General features: G+C 52.0%; 1 protein-coding gene across 8 annotated transcripts in view; it reads right to left on the bottom strand.

Annotated features, from left to right (window-relative positions):
• Positions 1–1952: 1952 nt before the first annotated feature.
• SMOC1 (SPARC related modular calcium binding 1) overlaps positions 1953–18585 on the bottom strand; it is a 133093-nt gene continuing 116460 nt past the window's right edge. For 2 of the 8 annotated variants that reach the window (XM_016131270.2, XM_016131272.2), the window contains exons 10-13: positions 18023–18128; positions 9113–9357; positions 4464–4517; positions 3806–3953 (exon numbers count right to left, since the gene is read on the bottom strand). In XM_016131270.2, coding sequence (XP_015986756.1) covers positions 3937–3953; positions 4464–4517; positions 9113–9357; positions 18023–18128 — 422 coding nt within the window. In that variant the 3' untranslated portion in view covers positions 3806–3936. Of the gene's footprint in view, positions 3954–4463; positions 4518–9112; positions 9358–18022; positions 18129–18585 lie in introns of all 8 variants that reach the window. The other 6 variants (XM_016131271.2, XM_016131275.2, XM_016131276.2 and 3 more) reach the window with 6 other exon arrangements.

Below are 18585 nucleotides of genomic sequence, written 5' to 3'. Positions count from 1 at the left end.
TACTTAGACCCTGTACTCGGCATGGCCATTTAGTAGGCAGGCATATCACCCAGGTCATGACCCTTCTCCGAATCAATTCATGAAAGTCACACAAAGAGGAATAGTAATCCAAGCCCTAGCATTGAGGGCTTGACTTGGTGGCACACCATTAAAAAGGTCACGTTTTGTCTGCCCTCGTCTATGCAATGGGGAAAAAGCCAAATACCACAGACCAGAAGATCGGGGTGCCTGGGAAGATCAATCTCCTAGGTAGGCACACCTGTAGCTTTGTGGCGCATTCAGGAACTTAGGAGTAAATGGCCAGGTGACCAGCCTGGGTCTCTCCAAGGGGGTAGGTGCTGCTAGCTTCCTCTCAGGAAGCAGGGAAGGTACCAGCCCAGATGCCCCTCCTCTGATAGCATCATAGGGGCCCTGATAAGATGCCTGGCCCCAGAGGCAGTCATCTCATGACATCCAGACTGAAAATGTCCCCAGTCTTCCCTTCCACACAGAGGCTAAGCATGGCTCAGGAACCTCTTGGTGAAGAAAAAACAGGATGACTTGACTCTTGGTCTTGCTGTGGAGAAACTTTTTTTTTTTTTTTTTTTTTTTTTGGAGAAAGCAGAGGAAAGCCTAATGGGCTGCAGGCTGTCCTGTGGTCAAGTGTGAGCTCAGACCTGCCCCCTTCCCACACCGGGCTGGGTCTCTTTGCTGGAGGCCAGGTCGACCCCAAGTCTCCCGATGAGGTCGCGCATGGGCCAGTGCCTCCCTCATCTGTCTTCCCCAAATCCCTAAAGCCCTAGGCTGCTTTGCAAATTAGTGGCTTTTAATAAGACCCTAAACTGCTCAGAGAAAAAAGGCACTCACAGCTGAATGCAAGCACCCGAGGTCCAAGCCGGACAGGAGGGAGAAGGTTGCTGTTCTAGCCCCTCAAGGAAGGCAGCTGGTGGGGGGCGGGGGGAGTTGGTAGAGTTCTGGACAGGAACTCAGAAAATCTGAGGTTGATTCCTGGCTCTGCCTTTCTCAGCTGGGTACACCCAGCAAGTTGCTGAACTCCTGAGTTTGAATCCACGCACGTGAATGGGGTGCCTGTCTCGCTGGGCTGTGGTGAGTATTAAATACGACAGGGCTTGCGACACAACAGACACAATGTCAGCACTGGAGGAGGGACACACGTGACCACATTCAAGGGCTCAGACCTCTTCCCAGGAAAGCTTAGCTGAAGAAAGGGTTGGGGGAGAATTTTTCAAGGGGAATCGCCTTCTGTTCACCTGCAAATGACAAGGGGTCGAAGTGGGGGCAAAAGGAATGTGGGGGAGGTTCTCAGCCGGGGGCAGTGAAGAAGCCATTTCCTGGGACAGCTGTGTATGGAGAAAAGGGGCAAAAAGAAAAGACGCCAGGAGCACTGGAGAAACTCTAGAGCCTGTTGTCCACTGCCAGTCCTCACCTGAAGCCCTCCAGGTCTGAGAACGAGACCGGCAGCCTCGGCCTGAACATGCACACCACAGACTGGAGCACAGACGGCATGAACCCCATGGGGCGTCTGCTCCCTGTCCGCAGCTGCTTCCCAGCCTGGGGTCTTGTGATCTGGGTCTTGCGGCCAAGGCGCCCACTCCCACCAGCCTGAAGCCATGGGATGGGCTGTGAACAGCAACCCCCCTCCCCGCATCCTGCCCCCAAAGTGCTGCCAGCGACAATCCAGTGATGGTGCGTGGGTGGGGGTAAGAGCGAGCATTACAAAGAGGGCACAAACTTTGTAGGCAAGGCCCAAGGGGCATCACTCAATGTCCTCACAGCAAAGCACAGTGCCACCTCGTGGCCACCTCTGGGTTCCCTTCTTGTCCAGCAACTCGGACTTCCCAGGATGAGAGTGGAAGGCACCTGTGGCAGGGAAAACGACCAAACCTTTTAGGAAATGAAGTTTTTCCTAAAGGCTTCAGAGGAAGCCACCCAAACAAAGAAGGAACAGCTACCAAGGTTTACTCATTTTTATTTTTTATAAAACAAGCTACAAATAGTCTTCCCCGCCCCCCCCCCTCCTCACAAAGGAAAACCACACAACACAGCCTACACATATGAGCACAAAGATGCCTGTGGCAGAGTCCGAATTCTCTGAAAGGGGGCTGGGCTCTCCTGGAAGGCCCATCCAGCTCCAGTTTTCTGGGTTCTCTGGGCTAGGCGCATAGGTGAGGGCTCCTCTCCACCTTACCCTGTGGGTACGGGGCCTCCGGTCATCTCTGAGACAGGCTCTAGGACTTTTGCTGGAACAGCAACAACCTTCAGATCAAGTCCCAGAAGGGCTGTGCTTCTCCCTGAGGAGTCCTCCCCTGAGCTGGGCCTTGAGGGGCCTGTGCTTACAATGCCAAAGCTCTCCAGACCCAGATGAGCTACATGATCCGCAAGGTGGCTGCCCTTAGTGGCATACTAGGACAAGACACGAGGTGAGGCCAGATTCCCCAGAGCAATCCGACAAGGGCACAGTCCTGGGGTACCCACCCTCCCTCGCTGCTGCCACGGCTGCTCGTGGGGAGAGGCTCTAAGTGTCAGTTGTTCTCTGTCTGAATGGACATGGTCACCTGGACAGAGGAAGCTGTGCATCTGACCCAAAGGCCGGGCGGCCCCCACTGGAACCCTGGCAAAACATCTGTGAAAGCTGGGCCAGGATTCTCCCCTAGCTGGGTTACTATGCTTGCATTTCCTGGGAGGCAGAAGTAGGAGGCCCAAGGTCAGGGTTGCTCTGGAAGTAGCCTCAAGTAGCTCTGGAAGCACTTAGGAGCATCCAAGGGAACAGGAACAGCCTCAGTACTGGGTGACGCAATGTAACCATTCAGTTACCAACGAGGCTACCAACCCAGTTCCTCCCACAAGGATGGCAGTGGCGAGGGGACATGGAGGAGGGGCGGCCTTGAGAGGAGACTCGGGAGCTTCGCCTGTGGTCTGCAGGTGAGGAGCCCTCCTGTGGGCGCTGCACTCACCAGTACTGCTTCCTGTCCTCTTCCCTCTGCTGCTCATTCAAACATCGACTAAGGAAAAGGCCCCATGGTTTGCTTTCCTCTTCTTTGCCTCCCCTCTCGTGCTTTACACGGAGTAGATGCTAATGTGAGTGAAAACGTTTCAACTGACCTAACGCACATCCTCTGAAGAGAGCTGCTCAGTGGGTCACTAGGAGACCAGTGTACCCACCGTTCCTGGGCCACCGGGGAGTCTGCATAACAGCAACACGTGGGCGTGGAAGAGCCATTGCCTGAGCTGGCTTCTGCCCTCCCTCCAGGGCACCTCCCATCTCTCCCCAACCCAGCCTCCCTCGGGAAAGCCGACCATCACGTGGCTCGCCAGCCTCGGTGGCTGTGCTGTGGGACGGCATCCTCCTCCCGCTAGAAAGGGACCGAGGGGGTCTGCAGTATGATCGCAGGGCTCCCGTGCATATGCACACAGGGGGCAGTTTCCAAACAGCATGCAGGGGGACTGGGGGTAGAGTCTCGGTTTCCAGAAAGCTGGGCCATCTGTCCAGAGCTCCCGCAACCCAGAGCAGGGAGGGGGAAGGGAATAAACAAACAGAAATGCTGACGCCTGTACAAAAGAACTATACAATTTACATATATATTTATGTACAGTATATAAATCTCTTTCTTCTCAGTCCCAACAACACCCTCCCCCCGACAAAAAAACAAAAAAAACAAAAAACTAAAAGTTGTCAGTAGCAGATCCAAAAACTTACAATAAAAGAGAATAAACAGTCTTTCTTCCCTTTCCTTTTCCCACTGTGGTATTAGGTATTGGTGTTTACAAATGAAACCAAAAAGAAAACACACAAATAAGACTTATTAAAAGTGCAAACACGGTGGGCTTCACTCATGTTACGTGGGATGTGGCCGGGCCGCGGGCAGTGTAGCTCAGGTGTCTGGTGATCTGTCCTGCCTCCCTGGTCTCTCCACCTGCCCTTTGGTTTTCTGCTCCTTAGACGAGGCGTCCTACTGAGAAGGGAAGGGACATAAGCAAGAAGAAGTTAGAGTTGGGCTTATGAAAAATCCAACTACATTTATCTATTTCCCTGAAAGAGCGGCCTTTTTCACCTGCTGTTGGATATGGGTCTGGGCCAAACACAGCTGGCCTAGACTTGCAGATCGACCCATGTTTTACCAGCCTATCCTTTACCACGGGAGGCGTCCCCAAGGCAATCGGGACGAGCTTGGCATTTCAGAGAACTAGGCTTTGCCTCCTAAGCACATTGAGGGTGTGCGCTCTGCACAAACCATACTTCTCTCAGGTGCCAGCCTTTCAACCTGGGGCAGAAGCGCCAGGTGCTTGTTTACAGGTGGGGATGGCAGTATCCTAATAGCACTAACCAATCTTTCTTTTGTGTCCTCAGCAAAAAACTTGAAAATGGAAGGCTAAGTAACTTGGCCAATCCCTCCACTCCCGCTGCACTACTAAAGCTGCATGAGGGGTCCCAAAGATGGGACCCCAGAAAGAAGGCAACTTACTGAATGGGTTTGTGCCTGCTCGTTTTCCCTTGGAAAAGCTGCCAAGACTACCACCTGCAACAAATAGGAACATATGACACTCGAGCGGCCTCGACCCAAAGAGCTGGTAGAGTTTCTTCTATACCTGGGTCCCTGTCCCCTCTGACCTCTAGTATGAAGTGCACTTGGGGAAGAGCCAGAGGTTGTATGGTCATGCTTCCTGTTCCGTGGGTGCCAGTGGCCCTTTTATTTGTTTGTTTGAGTGAATCCATTGCTAGCATCACCTTTTAAAAAGTCCCTCTTCCACAAGGTCAGGACCCCACTAAGGTACTTCTATGGAATCCCTTCAGCTATCAGCTAAGAAGGGCTTTGGTGCTGATGGGCGTTTGCATAGGATTCTTGGGTCCTGGTTCTCCAAGTCACAGAATGTCAGAGGTGGAAAGAATCTTAGTGATCCTCTGATTTGGCCCCTTTATGTGACAAATCTGGAAACCGAGGATCAGAGCAGTCAAGTGACTTAACCAAGGCATGTTCTGCTAATACCCAATCCACCCCACAGCGAGGCTCCTGCAGGTCTCAGGTCCCCTAAAAGGAGAGCAGGGAGCTGGGCTAGTTCCAGGTGACCCCTGGAGGCTGTGTCACTTTGCGCATGCCCCTTAACCCCTCTGGGTTGGTCTAAAGAATGGAAATGAGGATCACAGCTGTACTTCTGCTCTGTCTCTCTCACAGGACTGCCTTGAAGATTGAATTTATGGAGGTGGATAAAGGTTTTCACGGAATATAAAGTGTTGTGGAATCTACGTGAACCCACAGCTCAACGTGCCCTCAGCTATGCTAACATGGGTGTGTGGGGGTGGGGGGAGGCGTGCAGAGTAGCTATTGGTATATCCAATTTTACAGATGAGGAAACAAACTTGGAAAGATAAGCAGCTGGAAAGCGACGGAGCCAGGTCGCCTGGCTCCGAATCCCAAATCGATCTGTCCCATCCAGCAGCTGGTTCTCTCAGTGATAAGCAAAAAGATCTAAGCACATGCAGAGGGGCCGACCGCAGTCCCTGCCCACCAAGCTGAGACTTGGGAAAGACAACGTACAGCTGGCAGTGACCAGCTGTCCCTCCTGAAGGCTTACCATGCCAGTCCCTTTACCTGAGTCATGTCACCGAATCCGCGGGGCAACTTTCTATGAGAGCTATAAAAGGATCAAATGATCCGCATTTTAGGATGATGAACCTGAGGCTTAGAGATGGCATAGCTTGTATGTAGCGAAGCAAGCTCAGACCTGGCTCTCTGCTTCCAGGAACATCCTCTAACCACCAAGGGGAGAACATGCCGGAACCCAGCAGCATCCTCGGGCAATTCAAAGGGAGAGTTGGCATTTTTTTAAAAAATGGAGGAACTAGTCTCCACTCTGAGCGCCTCACAGGATGGCGACAGTGACCCTGATGAAGGTGCTTCACAAACTGGAAAAGACCAGTTAAGAACAGGCCCCAGCCCTCAGAATGTCTGGCCTTTTCACGCTTTAGAGAATTTACCTCCCCAATAAGGAGTCTGGCTGCTAAAAATACCTGTGTCCAGGAGGCATTCCCAAAATTAGGTCCCTCGTACACAAAGCTATGCCAAACACCATGTCCTCCCCTGACCCCTTGTCTCCCCCTACCTGGCATGCAAGCCCCTCTCAGCCCACCAGAGGGCACCGCGTGATACCAGATGACCAAGGCATGGGCTCCATTCCCTACATGTCATCTACCCAAGTGGCTTTCTGCTGGTCCCCAGAGCAGAGGGACCACGGGACACTGACTTCAGCTCGTGGGTGTGTTCCTCTACTACTACTAATTTGCTTTTGTACGTTTACCACGAACCAGCTATTGGGCAAAGTTCTCCACATGCACCATTTTGTTAAATCTACACACCAAATCTATGGGGTAGATAATATCTCCATTTTGTATAAAGGAAACTGAGGCTCAGAAAAGTTAGGTAACTTGCCAAAAAAATACAGAGCTAATAAGAGGCAGAGCTGGGGGCTCCCCTCAGTTTCTGCGCATCAGCCGGGATCGGCAAACATTTGGTGCCGGCAAGGCTTCTAAGGAAGGTTGAAAAGCTTCCCCAAGCTCTGTGGACCTAGGGTCTCCACATGCAGCCTCCCTCAGGCCCATGTGCTGCACAGACCAGAATTACAAGCACCGGGCCACGACCGAGAGCAGAGTCACTGCGGACCTCTGATTCCACCCCTGCTCGGAGTAGACGTGCTCCTGGGTGGCCAGGTGTCTACACTAACCCCAGGTGGTCTCTTTCCAATATTGGCACTCTGCCTGTGCTCTGTGAAATGCACACCGATTCCAAATGTGTCAAAGCGTGATGTCACCACAAGGGGCGACCCCCTCATTTATTCATTCACTCATTTGACAAGGATCTAATGGATTGCTACTAGGTGCCACTCACTGTGCTAGAGGTTAGGAATTGAAAAGATACAGTCTATGGCTTCAGGGGTGAATCAGAAAAGAAAACTGCAATACATCGTGGTAAGTACTACGGACAGAGGCAATAATCTTCTGAAGAATAGTAACACTGAAATTCTATTGAGTTTTTTCAGCATCTGAGGCACTATGATAAATGCCCTCACTTATTGTCCCACTGAATCAGCACAAGGGCCCTGCGAGATGGATACTATGGCTGTTCCCATTGTACAGATGAAGAAACTGAAGCCCGGAGGGTTGAGTGGTTTGAATGTGGCAAAAGAGCCCGTCTGGCAGAGGCAGAGTTCAAACCATGACAACGCCCTACGTCCTGGGGACTCAGAGTGCTGTGGGAATACAGAGAAGCATCCTCCTCAGATAGCAGTGGCCAGAGTGATGAGGTCACTCACCCCAGAAGCAGGGCCAGAACCCAGCCCTGGAGGGGGCAGGTCCTCTTGGTAACTCAGCCACTGCCTGTGCTGCCCTCTGGGTTTACACTGTCATCCGAGGGTAGGAACAAGGAATAGCCCTTAAGTCTTCTCTTAAACAATCTCACCTTTTCCAAAGCTTCCATTTCAAATAAGTCAGCATCACCCAAATCGGTATCTTCAGCCCAGACCCTTCACCTGCATTACAGACCCATTCATCCTGGGGATGCATCCAACTTGACATGTCCTAACCAAACTCATCATCTCCCGGTCCCCCACACCCGCTCCGCTCCCCCTTCCGTGTTGCCCGCCTCAGTGAATGGCCCCACCCTCCAGCCGTCCAAACCAACCTTCATCTCTATATCCACATAGTCACCAAGTCCTGCAGTTCTACCTCTCTCTTGATCCCCACTTGGCCCTCCATCACCTCCTGCCTGGACAACACCACAGCCTCCTGTTGGGTACTATGCCTTGCTCATCTCCATTCTATTACCCGCACTGCAGACAGAATAATTTTAAAGCAAAACTGATCCTATTGTGTCTCAGACTGAACCCCTTCGGCAGCTACCCACTAACCTTACAAAGTCAAAAATCTTTCACCTTGCCTCCTGCCACCTCCCCTCTTCTGCCGTCCTCAAATATGCCCTCGGTCACACTCGCATCTTTCACTTCCTCGAAAACTGTTTCCTCACCACTGCATCTTCACTATTCATTTGCCTCAGCTGAGAAGACTCTTCCCGCCCCTGACCTCTCTGCTTCACCACCTCCTACTCATCCCTCAGGTATTGTTTAGACCAGGGTTGGCAAACCTACCTGTAAAAGGTTCAATAGCAAATACTTTAGGCTTTGTGGGCCATGTACAGTAACTGTCATTTCTTCATCGTCTTAAAAAATACATCCCTCTAAAAATACAAAAACCATTCTTGCCCATAGGCCATGTAAAAACAGGCCCTAGAATAGACGGGGCCCACAGCCAGGGTCTGCTGACCCCTGGTTTAGACATTGGTTTCTTCATAAACTTTTTTCCTAAGGCTGTCTGCCCCAGGGCTGATTTAGATGCCTCTATGTGTATTCCTACAACACTCAGCATTTGCTTGCCTGTGACAGAGAGAATTAGGTGTCGACCAGAACCCACACTCTCCTCTTCTCCCTGGGCTTCCAGCCTTCCTTGCTGTTGAGTGTGTTCTAGTGACTGAGCTCTAGCCAGTGAAATACGAGAGGTAACTGTGTCACTCACGGGCTGACCCAGAACCGCGCCCCATCTGCACTGCTCCAGGTTTCACTCCAACTGGCTGACTGGGGATGAAGACGACCCCCAAGGTGACCACATGATGAAGCGACATGATGAAGATGGCAGGGTCATTCTCAGCCTGGAGCTTAGAGCGACTGAATGAAGCAATCCCCACTCTTTCCTTCTTCTATGCACGCACACACACACACACTGACCTGGAATCATGCTAAACTATCACATGAGCAAAACAAACAAGTTTCCACCGTGTTGAGACATTACATGTGTGAGTCTCCTTGTCATTGCACCTGGCCTACACTAACACATTCTCACAGCACTTATCGCAATGACTATAAACACCTTAATATCTGTCTCCTCTGGCCTGAGAAAGGATAGGGGCCTTGTCCTTCGATTCCTCTACGGTATCAGGCATCTAGCATGAAGCATAACACACTCCCGGGAAATCGCTGAATAAATGAGTACCTGGGGATCCCATCTACTGGTCCCTGTGTCCGGTGGGGCAACTGCCGGAAGGCCAGGAGCACAGGGACAAGCACTCACCATCTTTGCTCACACCCAGGCAGCCCTTTAGCTCAGGCAGTGAGATGACCTTGTCCTTGTTCAGGTCACAGTAGTCGGTGAAGCGCCGGGCGCATTTCTTGGGCTTGGCTTTCTTCTTCACGTAGCGCTTGAAGGGCTTCATCTCTCGCTTGTTAATGTCATTGCTGCCGTTGCTGTCCAGCTGGCTGAAGTACCAATGCACGACTCGCTCCTCCAGGGTGTGGCTGGGGTCTGGCTCTGAGAACCTGGCCACAGGCAGACACCCCCACCCCAGAAAACACGGCTCAGGATCCTAAAGGTGTCAGGGCACTAGAGCTGGGCTGCCGGGAACCAGGTAGAAATGGCTTCTTCAGCCAGAGACCTCCCAGACCCACCCAGCCTGTGGCAGAATCAAGCCATCCTCTCCAACTTGAGTCTTAAGACTGGATGGTTCATTTCTCAGGGGTCCCCAGGGAGGGGGCTCTCATTACCTGCTACCATAGCCAGGAGTCTTCTTGTACTATATGAGTGCTTGAGACCTAGTGGCTGCAGTTAATTCACCTGAGAAAACCACAGCTGGGATCCGAATTGTCCTCCTCCCAGCCTAGTGTTTCCTGCCAGACGAGTAGGTCTCCACACATAAACATATACACGACCACGGGAAAGGGAGCCCCGAGCACGCGCCACACGCCCAGCACCAGGCCCGCGGAGGGTATCTGACGCGAGCGGCGTGGCCCCTGGCCTCAAGCTGACTGCCTCAGCGATACAGGGGCGAAGCAGTGAAACTAGGCAGCGACACTTCAACATCAAGTGTGACGTCCCCATGCTCTGTCACTGTCGCGTACCAAGTGCAGTAGGAATTGGGAGAAGAAGGGGGTAGGCCCAGGAAGCCAACTGTTAACTAGGGCCCCAGGGATTCTGCTGCGAAGCACTAGACCAGAGTGACCAGAAAGCCTCTGGCGTCTGGGTGTACGGCCAGTCTAACACGACCTCGTCTAGGCGGTGACCGCACAGTGACAACGGCTGCACGTGTGACTGTACACACGGCCTACCCATCCATTTTACCTACTTATGCCTCATCTCTTCCCAAAAAGGAATTCGGGGTGTTAGCTAATATTCCCAACTTTTAAAGCCAACGCCGGGTCTATGGCAGAGGAAAGATGGGGGTCTCCAGCCAGGCAGAGTTACAGGAGTCCCACGGCGCTTGCCCCAGAGGCTGGCACTGAGCGAACGTGGTCCAGGCCTTGTGCTCAACATCCTGGTGAGTAAGACTGAGCTTGGGCGTTTTATCCTTTCAGAGACTCAGTCTGCAGGGCACTGGGACAGGCTGTGTGACCGCCATTCGTAAGAAGCGCGGTAGAGGGACCGCAGCTCCACAAGGATCCAAGACCAGGGGTCGAGGGCCTGCCAGCACATTCTCAAGCTGTACCTGGCAAGAAACATATTCAAGGCACTGGCCAACACCTTGGGGTTCTTCTCTGGGGTTTGCCAAGTTTTCCAGAGGGGAAGAGGCCCTCCCTAACCCCGTTCCTATGAACGAGCCAGCAAACTCCCTCCTCTTCTAACCCCCAGGTGACTTCAACGTTTAGGGAAAAAGAAGTTTCATTACCAAGAAAAACCTGCTAAATGCCCAGGGCTCGTTAAGTGGATTGCAGTCTTGGGCAGGCCCCCTTGGGTACCCTGGACCGATTCCAAGAGAGTGCAATTAGTGGATCTGCCAGAGAGACCTCATCTGGACAGGTTTAATGCGGGGAGGACCTGAGGAAGGTGGGAAGGACTGGCTGCCTCTGGCTCTTTGGGAATCTGCTTTGTTTGTCATGGAAACCAGGCTCAGGAGGTCTTTGAAACAGGCATGGAGTTATTCAAAGCGGAACTCAGAATTTTGTCTCTGCCAGTACCTGGTATTTGTGTGTCTTTTAGATTTGTCTATTTTACCTGCAACGTTCACTCGCAAGCCTGCTCCTGCAGAGTTTACCAGGTGGGCAGCAGAAAATTCTCTATTGGGATGCCCATGGCACAGAAGGGAGGGTGGCCAGCTCCCCCTAGGAGTACCCTGTCTGTCTGCCATCCCCTAAACGTGAGGGAGGACCCAAGCTGTGGAGGAGAGCCAGGAGGAGACCCAAGGGAGATGCTCCAGCAATTCCACCAGAGGCCCCTCTGGTCAGGGGGCCAAGAGAGTCCCAGGCAAAGTCAGCTAACCTTTAGGCTCAGCATAGCGTAATGTCTACCTAGAGACTGGAATAATAAAGCCTCAGTTGCTGAGACGGGAAGGGATGAGGTCATCTCACCCTGCCACCCTGCCAGGAGAGGCTCACTGCCTCCAACACATGTTCCTGGGGCTCCTGCCAATTCTCAGCACCCCCCATTGATGGAGCCCCTGCCTTCCTTGGGGTTAGTTTGCAGCAAGAAGCCTCTCTTCTCTCTACTTCACAGCCTTTAAGAGTTTCCTCCCATGTGGAGAGTGACTGCCTTTTGGCCCCTGCTCCTCTTCCCCTCTCTTTCTTCTGACTCTCCCTTCCTGCCCTACCTCCCTTGTCTGGAGAACCATGTTCCTGACCTCCTTTCTCCTAGGAGGACTTCAAGCCCAGAGGAGCCACCACTTCCAACTGCTGGTCTTCCCCATTCCTCTCCTGACCCAGCCCCTGGAGGCTCCAGGGACCCTTCTCCAGGAGATGTCAGAGAAGCCCCTCTGAGCGGCGCCTCTGGACCTCTCCAGAACTGACGTAGCCCGCAGCCTGCTCTGTGGAGACTGAGGGTCCTGCCTCTTTTCTCTGCTCTGAACTCCTGTGACCTTCAGAAACCCACGTCTGCCCGCCCCACCCCCATAACAGAGCCCAGCTCTATGTGTGAAGCTGGCAGTGCTGGGATTCTACTTTGGAACCCAGCTCTTTGTCCAGGCCAAGCTCCAAATGAATTTAAAGTGAGAATGTCTTAGCTCTGGAGAGTCATGGACCCTTCTGAGAACCTAAACAAGCTGTAGTCCCTCTCTATAGGAAAAAAACACATGCCCATGGAACTCTGAAGATTTTAGGGGTTTAAAGGACCCCCTAAACCTCATCTAAGATCATGGACTCAGGTAAAGAACCCTTGATCTAGGGGGAAGGAGACCGTTACCATGCCCCAAAAGAATGTGTAAGCATGAACCTTCCGAAAGGTAAGATGAGACAAAAGACAGCAGCAGGAAGAGGTTAGGGGGTAGTTTCCATCTCTCCAACAAAACATAACTAAAAAAAAAAAAAAAAAAAAAAAAAAAAAAATCCCAAAGGCATCTGGTTTAAAACTCTGTAAATCAAAATTTTGGCTTCACAATAGCCTTAAGTCCCAGACCTATCATGCTTCATACAAGGTCTAGTTAAGACAGAGCTCCGTCGGGAGTCCTGGCTTACCCAGGCCCGCGGACATGTGTGAAAGGAGAGGCAAGAGCCCTCTGTTAACTAAGGAGACGCTAAGACTTTCCCAGCAGAGTGCTGAGTGGGTGGGGCAGGAGGGCCTCTCTGAGAGTTTCCAGGAATCTCTCAAGCCGTATTGACTAGAGCGCTTCCTGTCATAGTTAAGACTCCCCCAATTTACCCCTCCCCTCAAAACCATACCCCACTGATTCCTCTAGCTCTTGTAGCTTTCTAGAAGTATCCTTTAAAAAACTTTGGCAACTTGTACTCTTAGCTCTAGGCTTATACGGGCACCAAACCTCCAACTTCGCTGTCACACCTGCACACATAATCCCTACCGGAAGTCAGGACTTCTGGAATTCAAAGCCCGAAGTCAGGCAAGGGCTGGGGACCCTGTGTTACAGGGTGCAGTGGTCTTTTAAATCACTTAACAGTGATTCGCAGGTCCATGCTATGAGCCTCCCTGCGGGTGAAGTTTCACTTCTACTAAAAGAGCTAATGGGCTATAGAGCATCCAAGTTTCCTTGGATGTGGTGGGAAAGATACAGTAAAATGTCAGTGCCTGCCCTGCCTCTGGGCTGTGTTAGTGGCTGCCCTGTTGACTTTTGCCTCTAGGGATGAGGAGACCGACTAGAGCCACAGCCCCACCCTGGACTGGCCTCCAGCAGTCTTCTCCCAAAGGGAGAGGTGGCAGGTGCCGCCCTGCTCCTCCAGCACTTTCAGTTTTGCTTCTGCGGCCTTGGCTGCGATGCACAGCTGGGGAGCCAGCCCCATTTACCACAAGGAAACTTGCCTCGGCCAAGATCTTGGGCCCAGTTCTGCTGTCCCAAGCAGTTTTAAAGAAGGTGAGGTGGGAAGGCCTGGAGGCACTAGCCAAACCAAGCAGACCAACTGAGCTCCATCTGGAGTCGGGTCCGGGGCCCCGCCAGCTGCGCGGGAGGGCGGGGCTGGGAAATGCCAAGTCAGCCGCATTCCAGCCTCTTCCTTGCAAGGCCATCAACAAGTAACCGCACTGGCAGGAAAGAGGAAGCCACAACACAGGCAGTAGTCTCTCCTTTGGGGACCACGTGAAGGACCAGGAGGCTCACGTGGCCCGTCCCACCTCCCCCCAGAGTTGCCTTTCTCTAGGGAGAGTGGAGAAAGAAGACAGCATTCCTGCTCAAAAAGACGCCTCCAGCTTGGATCTCAGATCTCTTCCTTTGGACTTGATGGATGCTAATGGGTGCCGTGAAAGGACTGACCTGAGGGAGAGCTCTTCCTCAGCAGGAAGGAGCAAGAGGACAATTCAATCACCCAACAAACATTCATTGAGAACGGCTGCCAGGCAATGATACTTGCAGGCCTCCCCCTGACACACGTGCTTCCGTAGACACCCCATTCCACTTCGCCTGTTTTTAGGTTTGAGCGGCACTGCTCCCCTCCCACCCGCACCACAAATCAGGCCAGAAGGCCAGAAAAGGAAGCAGACATTTCTCTCTCTTCCATTCTCTGCATCTAAGTCTTCAAATCCTACTGATTTCATTACTAAAGAGCTTCGGTAAATCATCCCTTCCCTATAGCTTTAGTCTACGCTTCCTCACCTTTCACTCTGACAATCCCGGTAGCTTTCCTGCCCTGCCTGGCTCCTCTCCCATCCGTCTTCCATAGGAATGCCCATCAATCAGAATCACATGGCCCTGCTGTCCTCTTTGGCATGAATCACAAGGCCCAGCATGATCTGGGCTCCGCCCAACTCTACAGCCTCATCTCCTGCTTGTCCACAGCCTGCCTCTCAAATGTGAACCATACTTGAAATTCCTTCCACAGGCCCTACCTCACTCATACCTCGCTATCCCTAGAGCCCTCTCTGCTGGTATGTCCTTACCCCCGGTCCATCTAGGTCAAGGCATTTTCCCATTTGTAAGTGAAGATGTGGCTCAAATGTCACCTCCTGTGTACAGCTTTCCCTCACATGCCTTCCCTCCCCTGAGTCCCTGCAGCACGTCATCTGCCTCTGTGATCATACTGACTTTATAGTGCAGTCACATGATTAGATATCTCTTCCTCCATAAGCTCCTCTAGGCCAAGAACTATGCCCTTGTCCTCGAATGTCCCCAGCACAGAGCTTATACGAGGGGAGGGTAGAGATGTAAGAGTTTGTGCGGGAGGTAGGTGAGGCGGGGGCGGGGGAAGACACCCTCTTTCCCACATGTCCCAAACCTCCTCCCTGGTCCTTCTTTCCACTGTCCCCGAGTAGCACTGTTCCCGCTGGCCTCAGCTAAGGTCCAGCTTTAATTGCCAGATGCTGAGAGGATGCAGGAAGGACCAGATGTGGCTTGCTTGACCTTCTCATGTGCATCAAGATAAAAAAGGCTTATCAAGGCATACTTCTCTGTGTTGGACAGTGATCTATTACCTATCTACCCATCCTTCTAGCTGTTTATTCATGTAACAAATATTTATTGAGCACCTACTATGGGCCAAGTACTATTCTGAGTTCTAGGAATACAGCAAGGAAGAAGGCAGAAAATACTCCTCTCATAGAACTTATATTTTCATTGGGTGAGAAAGGCAATAAATAAAAAAAAAAACAAACAGAAAAATATCAGGTAGTGGTAAGCATTAGGCTGAAAGTTAAAAAGAGGTGCTGCGCTAGAGCATGACTGGGCAGCTCCTTTAGACTGGGTGGTGTTTGAGAAGGTGACACAGACATGGATAACCGGGGGCCGGTCAGGGGAAGGTGGGGAGTTGGCTCTATAGCTCCAAGCAGAGGGAGCAGCTGATGTGAAGGCCCGGGGCAGGCAGGAGCTTGGCCTGTTTGAGGGAACTGAGGGTCAGCTGCTGGAACGGAATGATGGGAGGGGGAAGAATACAAGAGGGGCGGGCAGTGCCAGCCAGACCCTCCCGCAGGGCCAGTGCAGGTCAGAGCTGGGGCTTGCTCCGAATACAATGGCGAGACCTGGGAGGGTTTACACCCAGGAAAACCGGGAAGCCTGGCCAGCTACCTCCCCGCCCTCACTGCCTCTTTCTCTTCCCTTCCATCCCCTTCCTTGATTTCTAAACTATTTCTTGGTTCATCTTGTCTGCCTTTTGATTACAAGTCCAGCCTCTAGGTAAAACAATTACCAAATGCAGGTCAAACCTTTCATTCTCCTCAAAACCAAACACGATGAAGCTAGATGAGCTTAAAATGAAAAACATGTTTAGAAATCATTATTTTTTTAAAAAAAAAACTTCTCCCAACTCTATATCACACCTAAAAAAAGAGGTCTGTTTGTTTGTTTGTTTGTTCGAAAGGACACGCTGGTATGAAAAGCATTTATAAACTGCGTTGTTATTTTCCACAAAATCCCTGCAGCCCGTGATTCAAGGATAAGAAATCAGTCACGACCGCCCATGGCCGTGGGGCCCACCTGTGCTCTGGCCCCGCCGGCCCCTTACCTTCGCACCCAGGATCACAGTTCAGTCCTTTGCCAGCACCCTCATCCTGCCTGGAGCAGGCCATGCGGTGCTCAAGTGCTGGGCCCCCGAGGAAGCAAAGGGGACAGAGCTTGAAGTCTTGTCTCCTCAGCTCTGAAGCCCAAGCTCCAGGAGGCTCCCCAGGTGGCTGCCCAGAGCCGGCAGCCTGTGGCGAGTTGTGGGTGGGAAGCGCCCAGCAGAGTTAAGCCCATGCCCTTCCCTCTCTTCTTTTTTCCCTCTCTTCTTATAAACATAAATATCTCATACCTATTTTTGCACGAAATTATTTTTTTTATATTCTAAGCATAACATAAAGGCATATAATATAGAATGCGCCTTTCCAAAACTCATCCCCTCTCCTCTTCTTGGGGATCTGGACACAGGCCTCTCTATTTTAGACACCCAATCGCTGAGCGCTCTGGGATGCCCATCTGGCTGCTGTCAGACCCTGTGTCCACCTTCTCAGGCTCAGTGCTGTACTCCTCCTGGAGGAGGCTGGGCCCCCTCCTCAAGGTGAGCAAAACCAGAGTCAGGCCCAAAACCAGCCTCAGAGCTCACAGGACTATGGGGGCGCTGAGAGCGAGCGCCCCGGACAAGCAGTTTCCAACAGTGGTAACTCACAAGTCAACCACTGCACTTGCTTTGATGTGACTTAAAAACTGGGATTTTAGGACAGTGGCCTTTGTCCGCCTCGGGATACAGAACCACTGACAGCTGCGCCTGCAGTCACGGTTCCCCACCCGATACACGCACCCTGAGGTCCTGCTGAGCGCCACCGAGGTAGCTGCACTGGGGCCCTCTCCGGGCCTGGGGGCCTGGGCCTGTCATCCTGGTGGCTCTCCTTGCCTTGTTGATGATAGCTCTACTTCCGGGCAGATGTCGGGGGACCGGCCGCGCTCCTTGGTGAGCCACATAGGCTCAGCGGCAGGCTGCCCGTCCCTGCCAAGCACATGGTGCTTCCTCCACTGCCGTAGGCACTGGAGCACCTCCCACACTGCAGCGCCTGCCCCTCTAGCCGCCCGATGGGAAGCACACATCTGGTCTCCCAGGCCCTCAGAGACCTGGATCCTGCCCACCTCCTCCGTCTCATCTATTCCCACTTTCAGTTCCCCCTCATGCCCCGCATCCCATCCACCCCAGCTCAGCCATACTAAACTATGGATGTGCGTTTTCTTGGAGTCACTATGTTCCTTTATATTTCCTAGAATGGCTTTCCTTCTTTTACTGGCTAAGTCCTATTTACCCTTCAAAACTCAGCTCAGCTGTCACTTCCTCCAGGAAGCCTTCTCTGACTCCTCCGGACTGAGTTAGCAAACCCTTCTCTGTTCTTCCACCTCTGTTCTAGCACTTGCCACACAGCTTATCAGTATCTGTCTATAGCCTAGTGTCCCCACTAGGCTGCATTCTTTGAAGGCAAGGACATGACTCATATCCCTGGATCTTCGATCCTTAGCCAAGTGCTTGGTGTGCCATGCATCTTCAACAGGTGCTGAGCAAATGGGTGGATGGACAAATGCGTGCTCCAACCAACTGACCTAATGGGCCCAAATTAGTGAGCTCTGCTGATGCAGGTCCCTGGGGAGCATGTGCATTCTGGCTTCCTGTCAGGACTGCCTCAGCCAGCATATCGGCTCCTGAACTAAGTTGGATTTGGCTATGAGAGTGTCCAATCCCACTGCCCAGGGCTCCTTGAGATCCTCAGGAAGCTGACAAGGCATACAGCTCCTGCCTTCTCAGAAGAGAACCACCAAGTGCTCTGTACTCCCTCCCTGCCCTCCCTGTCCTCGTAATATGCCCATCACCTTTCCTGCCATTCAGGACAATCACTCCAATGCATCCACCTCTGAGACAAAAGTGCTAGAAGCCTCCAGACACCCCTAGACTTGTCTGTAATCAAGTACCTATAAGGTAGAGACTAGCAACTCTCAAGAAATAGAAAGTGGAGGAGGGCAGGGAGATTTTTGATGGAAGATGGGACAAAGTATAGTTTTATATGGTCTCAAGAAAAGGGCCAACTTCCTCCCGCCCTGGCCCACTCTCCCAGCCTCCCACAGCATCCAGAAAATCATTCCCCGCTGGGCCCGAGTCCTGCTCACAGTCTCACCTCCCACCTCCAGTAGGTGCTGCTGAGTTAATGGCCTGCACCATGTCAGTGGTGAGGGCATCCAGTAGGCTGGTAATAAATTCCATTTTCTTCTCTTCTGGACAGCCTGAAAGATAAGGCGAGATTCGAAGACAGATGCCAGGTAAATAATCAAGTAAACGGTTTCTTCAATGACCATTTCCCAAACCTCGCTAGATCCTTCTTGTACAACAGAATCCACTTCGGGAAGCATTGACTGCTCAAACGATTCTCATAAACCTCCACAGTTCCTCTACCTGCAGCCCACGAGGGACCATCAGACTAAATGGATAATAATGCTTTCAGTTTTCTTCCATTCCACAAATTTTTGCTGACTATCAATTCAGGCACTATGATAAATGTTAGTGATATAACACAGGTTACCAGGTCCTTGTGCTCATGAAGTACACAATCTACTGGGGAACTCAAGCTACTTCTGGTACAGTATGACCAAGCGGTCACACCAGAGTGTGAAAAGGCTGCTCTTCAGTAAGGACCAGGTGCTGAAGGGGCTCAAGGAACAGACAGAACCCCAAATGGTCACG

Source organism: Rousettus aegyptiacus, unplaced genomic scaffold (assembly GCF_014176215.1).
Source record: "Rousettus aegyptiacus isolate mRouAeg1 unplaced genomic scaffold, mRouAeg1.p scaffold_m13_p_3, whole genome shotgun sequence".
In the NCBI taxonomy this organism is placed as follows: domain Eukaryota; kingdom Metazoa; phylum Chordata; class Mammalia; order Chiroptera; family Pteropodidae; genus Rousettus; species Rousettus aegyptiacus.
The sequence above is the reverse complement of the archived record's forward strand: the minus strand, read 5'-3'. Positions and strand labels throughout refer to the sequence as shown.